The sequence below is a fragment of the Cydia pomonella genome, chromosome 3, assembly GCF_033807575.1.
Source record: "Cydia pomonella isolate Wapato2018A chromosome 3, ilCydPomo1, whole genome shotgun sequence".
NCBI classification, from domain to species: Eukaryota; Metazoa; Arthropoda; class Insecta; order Lepidoptera; family Tortricidae; genus Cydia; species Cydia pomonella.
This window is the reverse complement of record NC_084705.1, coordinates 21,836,377-21,855,609: the sequence shown is the minus strand read 5'-3', so window position 1 is coordinate 21,855,609 and position 19,233 is coordinate 21,836,377. Positions and strand designations below refer to the sequence as shown.

Sequence of the window (19,233 nt, the reverse complement as noted above, 5' to 3'; positions counted from 1 at the left end):
CCTGATAACGGCATAAAAGCCATCAATTTGCCGCTCCGCAAACATCACGGAGGCGCTGCAGTGTCGCGGCAGCCCGAACAGCACCCTACACGCATCATTATACTGGACGCGCAAGGCACTGTATGTACGCTGCGTATGTCTGACCCATAGGCTACACGTGTAAAAGGATTGGCAGTACGCCCTGAAAAGGGTTACTTTGACTGCATCAGTACAACGCGCGAACCGCCGGGCCAGCATATTACAACGTACAGCCAGCGCCCTACGTTCCCTCTCTATATCAAGGTTGTCACTTAGGTCATCGGTGACCCAGTGCCCTAAATATTTAAATTGCTGTACCTGCTTTAACGGTGCTCCACACAACCTGACAGGTGGTACATCATGATATGTTTTAGTGCCGGCCTTGAAAACCATGAATTCGCTCTTTACTGTGTTATATTTAAGTCCATAGGTCTCCGCGTATGACTCACAGATGTGCAACATTTTCTGCAACGCACTAATCGAAGGGCTGAGCAACACCATATCATCGGCATAACTGATGTTATTTATGCAAACTCCATCCACTGAGCATCCTAGGTTGGTGTTGCTCAGCTCCTCGATGAGTCGGTTCATGTACAGGTTGAACAGTCGGGGCGAGCTTAACCCACCCTGCCGCACCCCGCACTCCAACCCATACACTTCCGAGTGCGCCCCTGCCCACTTAACATTGTTTTTCTGCCTGCTATACCAGTACCTAATAATGGAAATGACTTCACTAGGTATGTCAGTCTCTTCTTTCATCTTCTGCCATAGCCTATTGTAAGATACCAGGTCGAAAGCCCTTGACAGGTCCAGATAACAGGCAAATACAGGAGTCTTTCTAGCTATGTAATACTGAACAGTCTGCTTGAGACTCAGGATGGCACTATCTGTGGATAGGCCAGGGCAGAACCCAAATTGAGCATCATGTAACTTTATGTGCCTATCCAAATGTCTGTCAAGCAGCCTGTCCAATATCTTAGCTATAACGTTTGCTAGCGAGATAGGCCTGTAGTTGGACATGTCAGAGGGATCGCCGGTCCTATCTTTTAGAATAGGTACAACAACTGTGTGCATCAGATCATCTGGCAGATAGCAATGACTAAGACACAAATTGAAAAACATAGCCAGGACCCTCGGTAAGTGAACCCCGGCGTACTTCAGGTGCTCGATACTGAGGCTATCCTTACCTGGTGACTTTCCTCTTGCCATCTTTTTAATTACGGAAGATACTTCTTTGGCAGAGAAGGTGACACTGTAATCCTCGGGAGAACTATCAGCGTCGGGCTCCTGCACCGGGGCCACTAGGGGCGACTGAACACGAAAATGACCACGAAAAGCATTCGCAATTTCGATAGGCTCATGACAACCGGCTACGCTCACAGGGGTACCCGGCCTCGGATTTAATTTACTTGTAGCTTTCCAGAAACTAGAAAATTTCCCACACGAGTGATGTTGAGCAATTATTTCCATTTTTATTTTTTGCTCATTGTTTTGGCAGTATTTTAATTTAGACTTAAATATACGCCTGGTCTCACACATATTATTATATATATGACCACTATTAGGTTTCCCACACGATAGCCAATTAAGATAAGAGTGCCGAGCCTCCCTATGAGCGTTACCGACATGTTTATTCCACCCAGTTACATATTTGTGTTTTTTACGAGCAGACGATATTCGAGTATATTCGGCCGCCTCTCTAAGTGTACATGTTATACTGCTATACATATTATCCAGTAATAACTTATGATTATGATTAAAACATCTCTTATTAGCACATTGAATATAATCACTCGGAAAATCAAAGTCCCTGAACTTAGAATTACATAACTCATGATATTTGTCTATTTGTTCCTTGTCTCTGTCACCCCATATCACGCCGTTGTCAATATTATCCGAGCATGGCATTTTAGGTGTTACAGTATTAACATTGCACTCAATACGTAAGGGGTAATGATCTGACCAATAGACGTCCTTTATAACATTAACGTTCACTATAGACTGCCTCGCCGCATTAGTCACAACGCAGTGGTCAAGCCAGCGCCGACACCCGTGCGCATCACTTACAAACGTATAAGTGTCAATAGGTAAAATATCCATATCAACGCACGACCACGATTGCCCTGCACAAAAGTCTAATAGTTCGTGGTTAAATAGCTCACCTGGGTGCGCGTTGAAGTCCCCGAGTATGTAGACTGACTCCACACCACAACTATCAATTATTGCACTTATCTCACTTAAACATTCCGTAAACTCAATAAGATTATCGGCCGACGCGGTAGGCATATACACAGATACAATTAGAATGGAGCGATCATTAAAAACAAGTTTAATAGCGGCTAGCCTTACGCTGTTGCACTTAACCACCGATACACACGGGCACGTAGATTTTCGCCATATAAGAGCAACTCCTCCGTAAGGTCTACCTCTTAGAATGCCAGTAGATGTGTCTACTGCCGAGGTGCCCGTAAACGCGAAGTTATCGTCGATGCCCCCCAGGAAAGGTATATCATGAGGCAGCAGCCACGTTTCCTGCAGTGCAATCACATCCGCAGTACGACACAACTTCCTCACGCAGTCCACGGAGCGGATCACATTTTTGCAATTAAAACTAATAAGTTGAATTTTACTGCTATTCATTTTGCTTCAATTATTATTATTATTATTAACCGAACTATTTCACTTTGTTATTATTATTCCGACTGAAATCAACATAACGGCGATATATTACACCGTCTGGCCAAAAGTCCTCCTTTAGGAAAATATCCGCTTTATGCTTCGGGACAAACACTTTGTATGCATCGTAATCCTTCATTTTCTTCATGTTCATTTTTTGTAAAGACACAGTAACGTTAATTTTGCTCTTAATAAATCTTAAAATTTCAGCCTCAGTTGCCTCCTTAGATACGTTGTAAATATATATGGGAACCTTAATGTCCGCTGCTTTGAAATTGCTATTCGGATCTACTGTGGCTATCCCTTTGTTACCAACAAATCGATTTCTAAGTTTTTTCCTTTGTATAGTTATCCATTCCTCACTGGCCTCTTCCGCTTTCCACTCGCCCTCCCGAGCAATTGTGGCAAAGGATTTGTCATTCACACGACACGGCTGTGACTCACGGTCGATCTTGCCGGCAGTGTGTATCGCGCGGTTCGCGTTCGGCGATGCCGGGTCAAGATGAGTCATCGCCGGCTCGCCTGCCGTGGTTAGCTCACTCTCGTTATCGGTCGGGTTAACTCGCAAACCGTTACTAACGACTCTTGGCAACTGCGATATTGTTGGGTTTATTATCGTACTACCCTCCATTCCATTATTGTCAAAGCTTTGGTCAACCGATAACGATTTAGAGCTATAATTGTTTAAATTACAATCCTCAACGCCTGTAGGAGGAAGGCCCATTGGTCCACTATTAAATTCAAAATGATCTAATAGGCAAGCTCCTCGCCTCGCATTGACGTTTTGGTTGCCATTGCACACTGAGGACGCCCTTTTTAAAATATCAATGTCAGTCTGTAATCCCTCTAAGTGCTTCACAGTAACGTATTCATTTTCAATACGATCAACATCGCTACGTAATCTGACCAAATCCTTGAGTAAACGCGTAACATCTACATGATCGAATAACACCGGCGGTAGCTTTTGCAGATCACGCGCAGCAAAAATTGGCATATCCTCAGCGTCAGTCACCTTCAGAAGGCATATGATATCATCAATATCTCGCATTGTCCTCCCTTGTCTCTTTCTGATTTTTTTGCGGTTTTTTGTGGGCACCGAGTCAAACAACAGATTTTTAGCCGAAACTATTTCACTTTCAGAAAACGCAGTTGCACATATTCTACTAATACTTTCCTCGTCCATAACATCAATTTTATTGCAGATAAATGCAAGCACTTCATTTAGCACAATATTACAGTTTGAACATTTCACCACATTAGACGACATCTTGCTACGCGTGACTCACACCCGTCACTCGTCGCGCGCGCCGCTAGACTGATTGGTGTGTGCAAGATGCCTAACGACTGCAAATTAGTACTAAATCTAGTCGATATTTATAGAATTCAAATATCGCTCCTGATTGTAATTAAGTGTCCGCAGCCAGCTCTGTTCTCCATACAAACTGCCTTGAGTGAGACTTGCAAGTCACGGCCTCTCAGATTGATACTCCAGTGATCTGCCATCTGAGCCACCAAGACCTCATCCATGCATAGCCAGCAAATTTTCCCACCATATGGGTCTAGGGGACCCTAGCGATATCTACTGTAAGAAAGTTAGATACACTTCTTTGACGGCTACCGGAGTTCCAAGTTATACTGGAAATGCACCAGAATTAATTTAGTACGATATACTAAATTAATTTTTAATAAGTAGTAACGTCTGTGAACGATGCTATTAAGCTTAGAATTAATTTAAAAGTGGAAAAAATACTGCCTTTGGTGAAACTTGAACGCACGGTCTCTGGATCGATACTCCAGCTCTCTGCCACCTGAGCCACCAAGACCTCATCCATAGCCAGCACCACGATAGATGTTGCTAGTTCATGTAGCTTCAGACCACCTTAGTTAACTCCTTAACGCATGTAGTAATAAATATTTTGTTTAAATTAGAACTTTAACAGCTGTCAATAGAGTTGAATATTATAACTGCCATATATATGCGGTAAAGGGTTAAAAAACTGCAGCGAAATTAAGTTTTTCATAAAAAATTGTTTTTGCTTTATTTCGTTTGTTTTATAAGCTGGAGCTTTATAAACTAATTACATGCATTGATAAACCTCATGTCATTGTATGTGCACAGTTTAATTACAATCCAACTTGTAGTTTTAAAATGAGAACGATACTCCTTTTCTATGGGAAGATGAAATTCGCTGACTCTTAATTAATTACATAGAAAGGAACTCTAGTCGCATTATGTCACAGTACAGGCATGACAAGTTTGAGCGAAATACAGTAGGTATAATTATTTTTTTATACTTTACGCTCTGTCTATTTCTGAAGTAATTTGACGTGACTTGTGTTTAGACTGAAATAGTTGACCTTTCCTCCCCTCCGATCGCAACGACAAATTTCACTAAATCCAACTCGGACTAAAATAAACATCTCGGATCCGACGTGTCGCGTCAAAATGGAGACATTTTTAAAGTTCCCCTCCGTTAAATGGTTGGGATTGGAAGTGATTTATTAGTTTTGGAACGAATCCCACTGTGAATATTTAGATAGATTCCGATGAGCTGTACGATAATTCTATTTAGGTACCTACTTAAGCCAAATTTGACAGGGTATTGATGTTATTTGAAATTTTACTACAAAGTAACGAAAGTAACGACATGTTGATAATCTCACCAGTTTAACCACAGAATTTATTAACCACAGAATACCGTTAATTTATTTTAAGTAATACAATACTATTTATCGAGTTGCTTTATCTTAAAAACGAAATGTATGAAAGGAACACACAGGGTATATATTATTTAGTCATTTTATATGAATTCCTGTTGTTCTACTTCATTATTCATTATTAAAATAAATATTTTTTTACCTTTATTATACTCTGAAGTCATTTAGTTCCTGGTAACTGGTGGATGACCCATTCAAGCTAAATTACAAAGTCTAACTTTCAGTTACACAAAACTCGTTTCATGCTTCCAAGAACCCAGTTAAAAGCAGCGGCGATCCTGAATCCTTAACAAAATAAACAGAAGGAGCATCGTCGGATTTAATAATTTATTTCAGTTTAAATTCGGAAAATACACAATGTTGGATTTGAAACAAGTATTCAGAAGCGTAACGTTCTTTTGGAGCAATAAATTAGCTTTAAACAACTCCAACAGTCGAAAAGATCAAATGAATGATGAAAATACGTGATTTATCACGAATGACTCATCAAATACCTACCTACTCATAATTTAGTCAATCTAACCAAATAAATACATGTTAATGCTAACCTAATTTAAAAAACATCCAAGCTATTAATAAATTTTATCTACGCTTAAGAATCTGAACCAACAGTTAATTTCTAGTGACGTGAATAAAAATGGACGAGGCTTTCCTTGGAGGGAAAAAATAACAAATATATCTCTTAAAGTAAGAAAACAAACAACGTATGTTAACATCTGTCGCGGAACTCGGTACAGACGCGCGCGCGAGGGTTAGTGCGGGTCGCTTTGTTATGTCGGTAAACAGCTTACCTACGCTACTGTTGCAGTGAGTGCAATAAAATTATATATCATTAAATAATAAAAGTATGTATACCTAATCGTATGTACACACACGCTTACATTGGCACGTTAGCAAATAAGATTAAGATATCACAAGTAGGTTATTAGTCCATATTAATAGCCTATTTCGTAGGCTAATAGTAGCAATGTGGGGACTTCACATTGTTTACGAATATTGTTTCTCAGATAAACCTTGAATTGGTTTTGACATAAGAACAAGAACAGACATCATAGAATAGATCGTATATATTCTTAGAAATTCCTTTCATAAAAATAGAATCAGGATCATATGGTTGTTATGTACTCTGGTTGACGTCCAGAAAGTAAGTATAGCTAAGTGAGAACGCTTTACCTTTTCACTACTATTTTACATATCTTTCTTTGTAGGAAGATATGTAAGATAGGTGTGAAAAATACTGTAAAATAAAATAAAAAAATACTATAATAATAGGTATGTTCTTGTAATTTAGATCAAATCAAGTCTATTTTTATGTCTCATGATTTGAACACCATTACATGAAGATGTACATAATAAAGCATCTCTTGATCTTGACCTATAGATGCACCCAACTGTGCAATAGCGATGAAAATAAAATCATTTGTAAGGGTTTTCATATTCATTCATATTCATATCATTTATCGCATACATATCTTTCAATAGGTCTTATTTATATCTTAGGCTACAACATGCACCCGCCAAGGTATATCAACATTGGTACTTAAGTAATACTTAATCTAATATTAGCTTAATTTCTTCTCTCTTCTTTCTCTTTAATCTTAACATGAATATATTTGTAATTGTAGTGCATGTGTATATTGTTTAATGGTATAAATTATGGTGAATTCTAGGTACTAAAACCCATTTCAATTTTAATGGATTCATCAGTTTTAAAGGATAATATTTTCATCGTATTATAAAGGATATAATTTCAAATATCAGGCTCGCGATTCACTCTTCAACGGCATATAAATTTTCGTAAGTAATACAGGTAATCCAGAAAAAAGCAGGCACATTTTAGGCTTTTCATAAGTACGAGTAGTTCAGGTTTTTCATCATTCAAGCATTTGCGTTCATAACTGTACAAAATGCTTGAAATTCAATACGTCAGTGTTGATTGCAGTTAATTATAAATCCGTCTCCCTTCCTTTGTGCCCGCTATTTATACTCTAACATCTGAGCCAATTCGATTTCGACTATACCCAACCGTCACAGAGTTCATTATTGTTAATCGTCTATTTAGAATTCGGTTGTTTAATCTGTACGATCTTAAATCAAATCGAAATCAGTGTTTAGAGTCCCTTTTAAGCGTATTACTTCCGCCAATAAAAAACTTTTCTTTTGTCCGGTCCGTCTGCGTTCAGACGAGAAATCTGTCTCTTAGATCCGTTTGAAGTTGTTTAAATTGGGCCTGATTGGTTTCCATCTCGCTTTTAACCTATAAATGTTATTAATATTAATTAATATACTTCATCAATATTGGTAGTCTTGGCCTTAAACTTCCGCTACTGTAAATGTAATAACTAATAAATTGAATTAATTGGCAATATTTAATGAAAATGAAATGTTGTACGGTCCGCGTCAAAGGCAAATATTCTTGTGTGTTCTTAGTCTATTTGCATAAAAATAAAAACGCGATTAATAACTATTCGCTGATTACGTTGAAAACGTTCAAGAGAAAATCACAAGACATCGTTTTACTTGGTAGAGTGCAAATAAGTCAATTACATATTCTAAAAATGTATCATCTCACTGAGATTAATAGGCCCATTCGAGTTTAATAACTCAAACTCGATACCCATTCGAGTTTAATAATTCAATATCGCTATGATACCTGTCAGTGTCAAAAGTGACGTTTTTGATTGAAGAAATATTCGCTTCGTGCATGACTGTGGCGCCGCCCTAGTGGGTGTGGGACATTAATATTGCTATTGTCTTGCATGATAATCAAAATACAAATATCAACATGACAAGTAAGTAGCCTCAAAACGTAATAAATATAGTAGCCTCGGTAAAGAGTACCATTTTGTACCATTTGGCGTTGAAACTCTAGGTCCATGGGGTCTCAGCGCGCACAAGTTTTTTTGGAGAAATCGCGAAACGTCTGGTTGACGTAACTGGTGACCGAAGAGCTGGTGGCTTTCTCGCACAACGTATCAGTATTGCGATATAACGAGGAAATGCCGCCAGAATCCTTGGTACAATGCCTCAAGGACCTATTTTAGATATAAGCTAGTTATAGTAATCCTCTGTATATATCCATAATGTATGTTGTTATTGTAAATAAATAATTTCATATAAAAAAATAGGTAAGTATATATTGAACGAACGCTATGACAATTGAGGCGCTTGTCAGACGTTTCCGCGGCTCGGCGCTCTCTTTCGGGTCTTTCAAGCCGATTTCAGGTAGGTTTTCGATATGACACTGATCTGTCAGTGTCAAAAGTGACGTTTTTGATGACAGATTGACTTAATGCGCAATTAAGCAGGTTCTCTTATCTTCTAAATGATTTAGGTGGTGTGCTATCACTATGTCATTTTCGTCGCTTGAACTAAATTTTCAATAGTATTTATAATGAAAATAAAGAAAGGATAACTTCATTAACAACGCATTTACTTTTTTATTCTTATATTACCGCGAAGCGCCCTTTAGCATCTCTAAGCGACAATTTGACATAGGTACCTATTTCTCTGGTTGAACGAATGATTTGAGTTGGCTGAATGCAACTTTTCCTTGGTCTTACAACAATATGCGACCATTTGTGAGCATGTTTGAGAAATTTTTTTATTTAAAAGACTTTTTTTTCTAAATATATTGTTCCCCGTCCACGGAGCAATGGTGTTCGGGACACTTGGGATTAGAGCGAACAGAAGGCAATATTAGGCCCACTTACGGCACTTACGTACAAAGAGCCACAAGGTGGTACGCCTAAACACGTCGCGTACAATCAGATGGTTACGTCCTCTGACCATTGTCATCGAGCTCGGGACTTGGCCCTATAATAGCAGTAACAACCCCAACCAATTATTGCACAACACAATGTAGGTACTATTTAACTGCAGCTGATATTAACAGACATTATTTGACTTCTTCATAAGTCGTAGTATTTTTAAGCCATTAACTAATGAATGTGTTACCTTACATATATGTATATACACATAACACCAACTTTGCTTATTTTTTGTATCTCTTGCTCGTAAACGGTGTTATTGTCTGTTAGAATACTGAGATGGAATGAGCATGTATCATACATACTCATATATGGCATATTAGGCATTGTGTTTTTCAAATACTGACGTAAATATTTTTTTGTACCTTTATAAATTATTAATTTGATTAATTTAATACCTGTTTGAAATATTATTATGTGTTGTGTACAATTACCAATCGTAGCTGAATGCCGGATAGGTATGTGCCTTCGATGGCTAACCTGTCAAAAATTACAATATGGCGGACGAATGTTTAAAATGTTACCGTATTTAAGAATTATTTGTCTTAAAATTTAGTTTTTCCTTACAAGTGTGATGAAAATTGTGTGTGCCACGAGCGGTACAAGAATTACGATCTCGTTTTAATTGAGCCCTCGCGTTCGGCTGCAGGCTTATTTATAACAAATTAACACTTGTTCGTAAATTCTTGTTTACCATCCTTAATACACAATGTACTTTACAGTATAAGGGCCATATGTCCTGTGAAACGTTATACAATACACGTGAGAAAAAGGAAAAGGTAAGGTGAGTAAGGTTGCCAGAGCTCAACGAGGGTGAGAGGCTTGGCAATGCGCATATGCTCCCCTGGAGTTGCAGTCGTCCATAGGCTACGGAGACTGCTTACCATCAGGCGGCCCGTATGCTTGTTTGCCACCGACGAAGTAAAAAAAAAAGTTATTTGCAACTAGTGTCGATTTAAAACACTCCCTTCGGTCTGCTTTTCGCACTTGTATCGTAATGTACTATTTTAATTACGAATGGGTACTTATAAGACGGATAATTTTTATTGCCATATATAAATGCCCAACGTATTTTGGCCTCAGTATTATGATACACTACACGGTACAGCGAAATATTTTATGAATTGTTGGATTTCCCACAGGTACATATTATTATTAGAATTTCATAATGATACCGTGTTCAGCTGGTATCGGTACATAACAGTAAAGTCGAATGATTCGAATCAGCAACGCGTGCTGATTGCTAGCGACATTACTGTTTCCAAAATACTTCATATTTGCATGTATATTATATATGTTATTCAATTTAGCTAGATTTTGTCAACTGGGCTTCCCGAACTGCAATTTTGCCGGTTTAAATCCGGCATCCAACGAACTAGAATAACTATAGAAACTTGCCTAGAACTCAAAATTATCCCACGTGTATTGTGCAGGGAATTCTCTCGGTTTTGATTTTTTATGGCGAGAACCGGAGCTCCCGGTTCCGGTACCGTTTTTGTACAGAACACCAGCGCCTGGAGAGCACACACTAGTTTTGTGCCGCGAGCGACTCCCAACTGAAGGTAAAGCGCGCAGTTTGACAATGCCAAATATTATTTATTTATTTATTTAAAACTTTATTGCACAAAAGAAAAACTTAATATACAAAAGGCGAACTTAATGCCATGAGGCATTCTCTACCAGTCAACCTTAGGGCAAAACAGAAAAGATTGTAGGCGGTGCGTTTAAAACTAAAAGAACTTGTTATTGAAAGAATTACAGTCGCGTATTATAATGCCACGCAAGAGTTTTTATATAGAATTTTATTTTGGCAAATCCATACTTTCATTAACCATTCATAATTTATTTTTTGTGATACAGGAGGCAAACGTGCAGACGGATCACCAGATGGTAAGCGATTACCGCCGCCCATGGACACCATGAATATTTTTCAAGAGCGAGAAAATGTGTATTGGGTAATTTTTAAAGCTGGGAGTGGTATATATTTTATTATAATAGATAACTTTACGGCCTCCTAACCCAGTCCATGCAAACTTCCACCGACAATTGGTTTGAACGAGATCTAGTAAGTAGTTTTTTAATACGTCATAAATGGTACGGAACCCTTCATGGGCGAGTCCGACTCCCACTTGGCCGCTTTTTATTTTTTCTTACGAGTGATGCATGATTCTTCTGCAAGACTCGTTCCTGTCAAACTGTCATGTCACTAAACATTATTTTGCTTTGGGTACATTTCAAGTTTCGAGGTCTGGATCTGAAGCCGTCCAGATTTGGACCTCATAGAACCCATCATCATAACTAGACCTTAACACAAATGTTCCTTCAGAACTTACTTGCTTAACAAACATAACGAAGAGGACAAATCGTCAGAAGTGAAATACCTATGCGTTGTTGTTATTGTAAGTAAAACGATATATTTCAAGCAAATCTTTACTAGGCTAATCAAGCGCCGCATCTATTGACGAATTATTAACACTCCAAGCATTCTAGCATAGTTTGGGCACCGTTAATCAAATAGTTAACTTCGTTAATCGCTAATCCGTTACTTGAAACGTTGTACAATACACGTGCGAAAAGGAAAAGATGAGGTGCCTAAGGTTGCCAGAGCTCAACGAGGGTGCAGAGTGTTAGGCTCGGCAATGCGCATTTAACTCCCCTGGAGTTGCAGTCGTCCATAGGCTACGGAGACTGCTTACCATCAGGCGGCCCGTATGCTTGTTTGCCACCGATGTAGTTAAAAAAATAAAAAGGTTATTTTCAACTCGTGTCGTTCCGTAAAAGTTAACTTTGCCAAACGTTAAAGCGGTACGTTTCGAAAGATTTAACGCAAGTAAACGTTAATCGTTAATCCGTTGACACGAACACACACTCAAAATGCACTTTTTATATTGTTGCGATACTTGCGATAGTGATCTACTTATAAAAATCATTAGTTTGGGTTTCCAGAAGGAAGTTCAGAGGTTAGAAATAAACATAAAATTAAACCAACAAACGTCCACATTGTATGCCTCGCCGAACGCGGTCATCGTTATTAATTCCCCATGTCGCATATGAAGTTATTAGCAGTAAATAAAGCTGATAATAGCTGCTTCAGTTCTGTGCCACGTCACACTTCTAACCATTAATCTCTTATTTAGCTAATATTTGAGTCAATTTTCTTAAATTATTCCAAATAACTATATAAACACTTAGCCAAATCAATATTTTTCTTGAAGGCAGCATCTGCAGAGATACAAGAAATATAATATTACGTATAGAAATGAGCCTCATCTAGCTGGAAAAGGGGTTAAATTAATCCCGGACTTAGCATAAAATCAATTAGGAAGTACCTTAGCTTAGGGTCACTATAATTAAACGTAAATATTGATAGAGAAGGGCACAGAGGATCATCAAAATAATATTGATTCAGGCGTAAGATTAAACAACATATTTTTATAGGATATTATAAAACAATGCTGTATTATCGAGTTTAATATTATTCGAATACTTAATAGTCAACATTCAGGTTTTAGCAATGTATATCTCATTAAAGGATTTCACATTACTTGCTTTGAGAAACAACTACCTACTTAAGCTAACAATAATTACATATAAGAGGATAAAATATCAGAAAACAAACAATGCATAAGCTACAAAACATATACATAAGTTATTTGTGGGTATACCCACTGTATTGAGAAGTCCACAATTTCCTATATGTAATAGTGTATAAACACGTAATTTTTGATGGCGTAGCGACGCTCGTGAATCTATAATAGAATCTTTCACTTGCATCGGACTCAAAATAAGCTCTCGAAGAAATATCAAACTTTTTCTCTTGTTGTACAAATAACTATTTTGGAATAAAACTATTTAATCAGATTATATCGCGTATACGTTTCTAACCCTTTACCTGCTCTCTTGGCCTTTCCTATACAGTGCGACCTAAGGTGTTATCGGGTTGTATTTTAAATTAAATTGACACAATATAATCCAATTAAATACCTAGTTTTTTTCATGAGCAACTATCGCGGAAGTCAATGAAAATAATATTCTTATTATGAAAATTATAAATTCATTATGTTAAAGACTCTTCAAGCGTTGGATTTTTATATTACCGGATTTAATCTCGTGTGTGTAGGATAAATTAACAATGAAACCAATGCTATGATAGATCGTATTTTAAAGACTGACTTAGAGTAGATAAAATGTATAGTATCAAACAAAATACCAAAAGCAGGTTTAAATTAAATATTTGACACAACTCTAGCATATTTTTCTATTAAATAAAACCATATTAACGTACCTACTTGTTTTCTTATAGGTAAGTACTAGACTACTCGTTAAAAGGTGAACACATTTCAAATTAAAGAAATCGCTGACGTAGAAAATCCACCTCTCTTACCATTTCTACCAGCAAACGATTATAAAAGAACCTATTTAGGATCAGACGCACATAAGTTTAATTAACCAGTAGATTTAACACTCATTATAAGATTAACTTCAATGTGTTACGTAGAAAACGTATCTCTCTCAGATAAATGTACACTTTAATTGCTTCTTCACACAAGATTTCAGCGGTACGTTTAAACCGATCTACGCTGAATGCGAAATCTCTTCCGTCTCTCTCTGTTTGCTTCACACATAGCCTGCAACCCCTACGAAAATGATCTTGCATCCCTATCTCGCAGATCCTCAGCTGGCTGGAGCCAAATCCCTTATGTAAGTCAGTGCTGTTCGTCGGGTCGACAGGGCAGTACGCGCGCGACGCGCTGCCTACAATGACGAAATACGATTCTAGATTCCGATTATTAGCGGCCAGTGACGAACAAGGTGATTTCGAACTTATATGACTCGGTATAAAACAGTGATTTGCCATTTATGGTTCGCCGTAAATCTTGCGAAATAGCGTGCAGATGCGAATTTTCTTTAAAAGTTCCGCGCTAGGATTAAAAGCAGATTTATCCTGAAGTACGACGGAGATTTCGGGTGTATAGTAGTACCAGCATTATGCTTAACAAAATAATCCACGCCACGCGCCAGTTGAAGCAGACTGTTGGGGACGATTTATTTCAAGCAATCCCTTATTTTAAGATAAAATAAAAATAGCTCAGTAACTTAGTAGGATAGAATATATGACGTGACATTAGTTTTAAAGGCTGATAAGTGTCATTCTGTTATTAGTCAACGGGTTAATTACGAACTAGTATAAATGTTGACAGATTTAGTGGCAGAAGGTAGATTTTAAGTGACTATGAGTTGTGACATGACGCCGGGCTCAGCTTAGTCATTAATTAATTTCTAGTAGATGTTTAAAAATAAGAAGTCGTTTTAAGGGTAGTGAAATTCGGTGTAAGCTAATTATGTGACAATGACAAGTGTAATAATGAAATTTAATTAGAAAGAGTGAACACATTTAAAATGGCTGGAACTCTGAAAAGGATAAAAAGGCTTTCATTCTTACTGAATGCTCTGCTTCTGTTCATCTCCATGATATACGGTAAGTGATTCTCATATTTCTACTATTTTCACAGGCATTTTCTTTTTTCATTTAAAATCAGACTATTGAAATTAGATGTACCTATGAGTAATCTATACATATAATATGCAGCTTAGCCTACGTCGGACTTATTTATTAGACAAGCAAAATGCTTTTACTGATATTTTAAGGATTGTGATTTTTATGTGAATTACAATCGATGTAAAAACGTTAGTAATAAATAGTAATACTTGCCTACATTTTTTACTTTTACATTACCATGCACCGTACGTACATATTATTTATTAGACAAGTACATATGCAAGATTGTAGAATTAGCATCATATAGATCCTGCAAACGAAAAACTTAGGCGTTTTATTTATGGTATATCTTTTTTTGTATCTTTTTAGTACACTTCATTCGGTTGTACCCATTCATTTTATAGGATTGATGGTAATTTGAAAAAAAAATCTAGCGTTATTACAATTTATAATCGAGAAAGTTTTGTTCTTATTATTGTATACGACAATTACGACTTTGGACCCGGGTACGTCCTTAAACTACGTCCAAAAGAGAGGTATGGGCATTGTGAATGTCATCTCACTTTGTGTGGTAGGGCACAGCCAGTGGATGTCATTCCAGATCTAGAGCAGAGCCCAACTGGGGAAGTACCTCCACCTTACAGAAAACAGCAGCCAAATAATACTAGACCCTACTCATAGTGTTGTGTTCCTGCCGGTGAGTAAGGTTGCCAGAGCTCAACGAGGGGGGGGGGCGGGTTTAGGGTCGGCAACGCGCATGTAACTCCTCTGGAGTTGCAGGCGTACATAGGCTACGGAGACTGCTTACCATCAGGCGGGCCGTATGCTTGTTTGCCACCGACGTAGTATATTAAAAAAAAAAAACATAGAGAAGGATGTTGTTCAACAGTGAGGTGCTGAGTTAACATACGGTTAATAATAAAGACTGGCAAAAAGTTTCATAACAGTATATGTACTTATCCGTAGGTATACATATGACACAAGAAAAAATGCTATAAGAATACGAAAACTTTAATGTCGATGGGAATTATCTACTGACTACCTATATCTAATATACGTCGGTACATATTATAGTGATCTCCATATAAAACCACTGAAATTCTCCATACAAAAGAGCCATAAGAATCAGCTTTGTGGTTTTCACGATGATTCCATCCTAAATAACAATGTATAAGGTACCTACAACCAGGTGACCAGGTGGTCAGAAAGAATTTAGACATAGGCATTTAATAAATTATTACCAAAGTTACTATAGCTTTCTCTTTTCTAAAAACTTCAGCGAATAAGTTGTTATTTGATACATCTCGTCAATCATTCCCCTGTTTTTAGTGATCCGTAGTCAACAAGGTTTCGCCGTATTTGTCTTTATGTCTGTCTGTTTGTCTTTCCGTTTGCGGGTTAGCTCAGTTAGGTCGTTAGTATCTACCTTTTAGAAAGCTGGAATGTAATGACAATGACGCAGACAAAGTGGTAAAATATAAACTTAATTTCATAAAGATACACGTGGGCCATTTATTTAATTAAATTGTCGTTTTTATTTTTTTTCAGATTTTGATTAAATTTGTTGGATAGATAGTTCGTTATTCTGTACAAAATAAGCATGCTTTCAAAATCGGACGGAATTTTCATACATTTTGTCGTAAATTTGGATTTCGTGTTTATTCGACGACCGGTTTGGCGGGTAGTGACCCTGCCTACGAAGCTGATGGTCCCGGGTTCAAATCCTGGTAAGGGCATTTATTCGTGTGATGAGCATGGATATGTGTTCCTGAGTCATGGGTGTTTTCTATGTATTTAAGTATTTATAAATATTTATATATTATATATATCGTTGTCTAAGTACCCTCAACACAAGCCTTAGTGAGCTTACTGTGGGACTTAGTCAGTTTGTGTAATAATGTCCTATAATATTTATTATTCATTTATTTATTCCGACCAGAATAAGGAGGTTTTCAAATATACCAATTTTTATTAAAACCCGACAAAAAAATAAAAAATGGCCAACTTTTTCCGCCCACTTTTTTTTCTCCTTAACCCTATGGTTTTGCATTAATTAATGGTGCTGTTGCATTCATTAATGCAACACCACTCTTACAATTCCCCAAATAATACTAATTTATGGTACATTTACGAAAATAAACAAAGGTAACTATTATTCAATATTATATTGAAAATAAAATTACCTACCTGTTATTTATTATAATAAATAATATTTAGTAAATAATTCAACAATAAGTATTGTTTAGTAAAACTTGAAATAAAACAAAACGTAATGAAATACTGTGGTAAAATTTAAAACAGGAGCTGGTATAAGTAGCTACTAGCAGAACTAGAATAGGGGAGAGTCGGTTGTATCGTTCCTGGCTTTACTCAAACGTCGATATTTTGTTTTTGAAGGCAGTTACAATTACAAATATGTTTGAAAAGATAAGGTAGGTAAAGTTCATTATCTTGATTTCGTTAAGTATGAAGAAAACCATTCTGGGATTAAAATAACTTAGTGAAAATGTATTTTTTTAAAGATGTAGCCAACGACTTGGTTAAACTTGGTACAATTAACATTTAAGTTATATCCATGAAACATTTCACCGGTTTATTGCTTACTGTAGGTTTAAATGTCAATTAAGTATTTAACTTATTTAATTAAACCGAAATCGTACTGATACACTTAAAAATCCTCGGTATTTTTTTTGTTATCATCAATATGAAAATAGGAGCATGAAAATTAGTTTATTTTAAACCTACGCAATAAAGCCGTTATATTTGTAGTTACATACTTTTTATTTGGTATTTTTAAATTGTCTAGAACATAAGTTATAATAATATAAACCTACGTAAAAGTAAGATCAACACCTTCGTAAATCATATTTTTTATCTTTCGTTCGTTTTTAGCCTAATGCCGCTTCTGGTCATATTATTGAATATTACCATAGTACTCGATCATGGCTTAGTGCCTCACACGTACTTAAATAAACTTGGTCATTAATTGTGAAATCTAGACATGGTATGATTTAACTGGCGGTACAATATAGCTGCTATTCGATTACCTGCAATGGTTTTTGGAGTACCTGCAGTTAATCCACAATGAGACATCAAAATGATATCGAAATTATGTTAGTCGCCCCCGTGCGTCTCACAGCGCCAGTATATGTCAGAACGGACAAGAAATTAGAAATGATTTATTTGCATAGAAACAGTATCGGGATGTTCCAGACAATAAGTATGAGGCAAATGCGCGCGCACTTATGATGAAGATGTTAAAATGTAAGTTTGAATTGGCCCATAGTCAATGTTATAATTTTACAATCTTGTTAAAAGCTGCCAATTTCCGAAAGTTACTAAGTACAAGACATACAACTCAATTATAAACGTACATACCCGCGTACCGAGTTTCATGAAGTTCTCAGTTAATTTAATTATTTTTCCCGCTTTGTAGGAAATTCGGGAAGTTCGCGCGGAATCAGCGAGTTCTGCGGAATAGTGAATTAATACGTGTTTAATTCAATTTTGCTCTAACTCTGGCTTTTCTTTTGTCTTGTCATGGCTCGCTTTTGATTTGCTTCGTTTAAAACTGGTTTCCAATTATAGAGTATGTGCTTGATTTTACGTTACTCGCAAAATGGTGGGCTAATCAATTATTGCATGTAACATGCAACATACGAGCCCTGGTAGGAGATAAAAATATTTTTGTAAACATAAACGACTTTACTGTGATATTTTATGTTTGTGTACAAGAAGAAAATTATTAACTTGAAATTAATTTCCCTTTTATCGGCTAATATATTTATTAATACATTTATTTGAAGAATAAAAAAGAATGAGAATTTATTAATGTACATACCACATTATTATAAGTAGTATAATATATAACTTCTTTTTAACATCAAGTTAATCGAATCATCACTATTAACATCATCAATTTAAAAATCAGCCAAGAGCATGTCGGGCCATGCTCAGTGTAGCAGGTTTTTCGTGGTGGGTTGCATTTCTAATCTTATTTACGATTCTGCTAGCTGTTATTTCGTATGGAGAGCGCGTCTCGCAGTTTTAATCTAACCTTTTTTTACCGGCGAGATTATTCTGATCGGTATTTTAGGTGTTACTCAATATTGTATTATTTATACGTAATAATTACTATTGCGTCTTTTATTCCGAGTTGGAGGAAGGCAAGCGAAAGCAAGGCGGACAACTCCTCAGGTACAAGGATGTGCTTAAACGCCACATGAAAAACTGCGCCATTGAGCCCCTACAGTGGGAAAAGAAGGCTGCCAACCGCCCTGGGTGGGGATCTTTGATTAGGAAACAAACGGATAGTTTTGAATCCCGTCGTCGAACAGAACTGGACGACAAGAGGGATGAGCTGAAAGGCCGACCACCAGCGGTGATCAGTTGTAGTTATGTTGATGGTGTTCTCTCGTGCCCGTTGTGCGCACGGGTCTTTGCCAACAAGATCGGCTATGTCAGCCACACGAGAGCGCATGAACGCCAACAAAGGAGTTAAAGCAGTCGCCGTGGCCGAAAACGGTCAGGGAGCATATATATATAATTGTT

At 37.1% G+C, this 19,233-nt stretch overlaps 2 protein-coding genes across 2 annotated transcripts in view; one reads left to right on the top strand and one right to left on the bottom strand.

The window, feature by feature from the left end:
* Positions 1-2,692: 2,692 nt before the first annotated feature.
* LOC133516659 (uncharacterized) lies at positions 2,693-3,742 on the bottom strand. Its single transcript, XM_061849678.1, has one exon. The coding sequence runs from the start codon at positions 3,740-3,742 to the stop codon at positions 2,693-2,695; it is 1,050 nt and encodes a 349-aa protein (XP_061705662.1).
* A 10,148-nt stretch (positions 3,743-13,890) lies between these two features.
* LOC133516302 (uncharacterized) overlaps positions 13,891-19,233 on the top strand; it is an 83,627-nt gene continuing 78,284 nt past the window's right edge. The window contains exon 1 of the mRNA XM_061849155.1: positions 13,891-14,661. Within this exon, the coding sequence (XP_061705139.1) occupies positions 14,583-14,661 (79 nt within the window). The 5' untranslated portion in view covers positions 13,891-14,582. The remainder of the gene's footprint in view (positions 14,662-19,233) is intronic.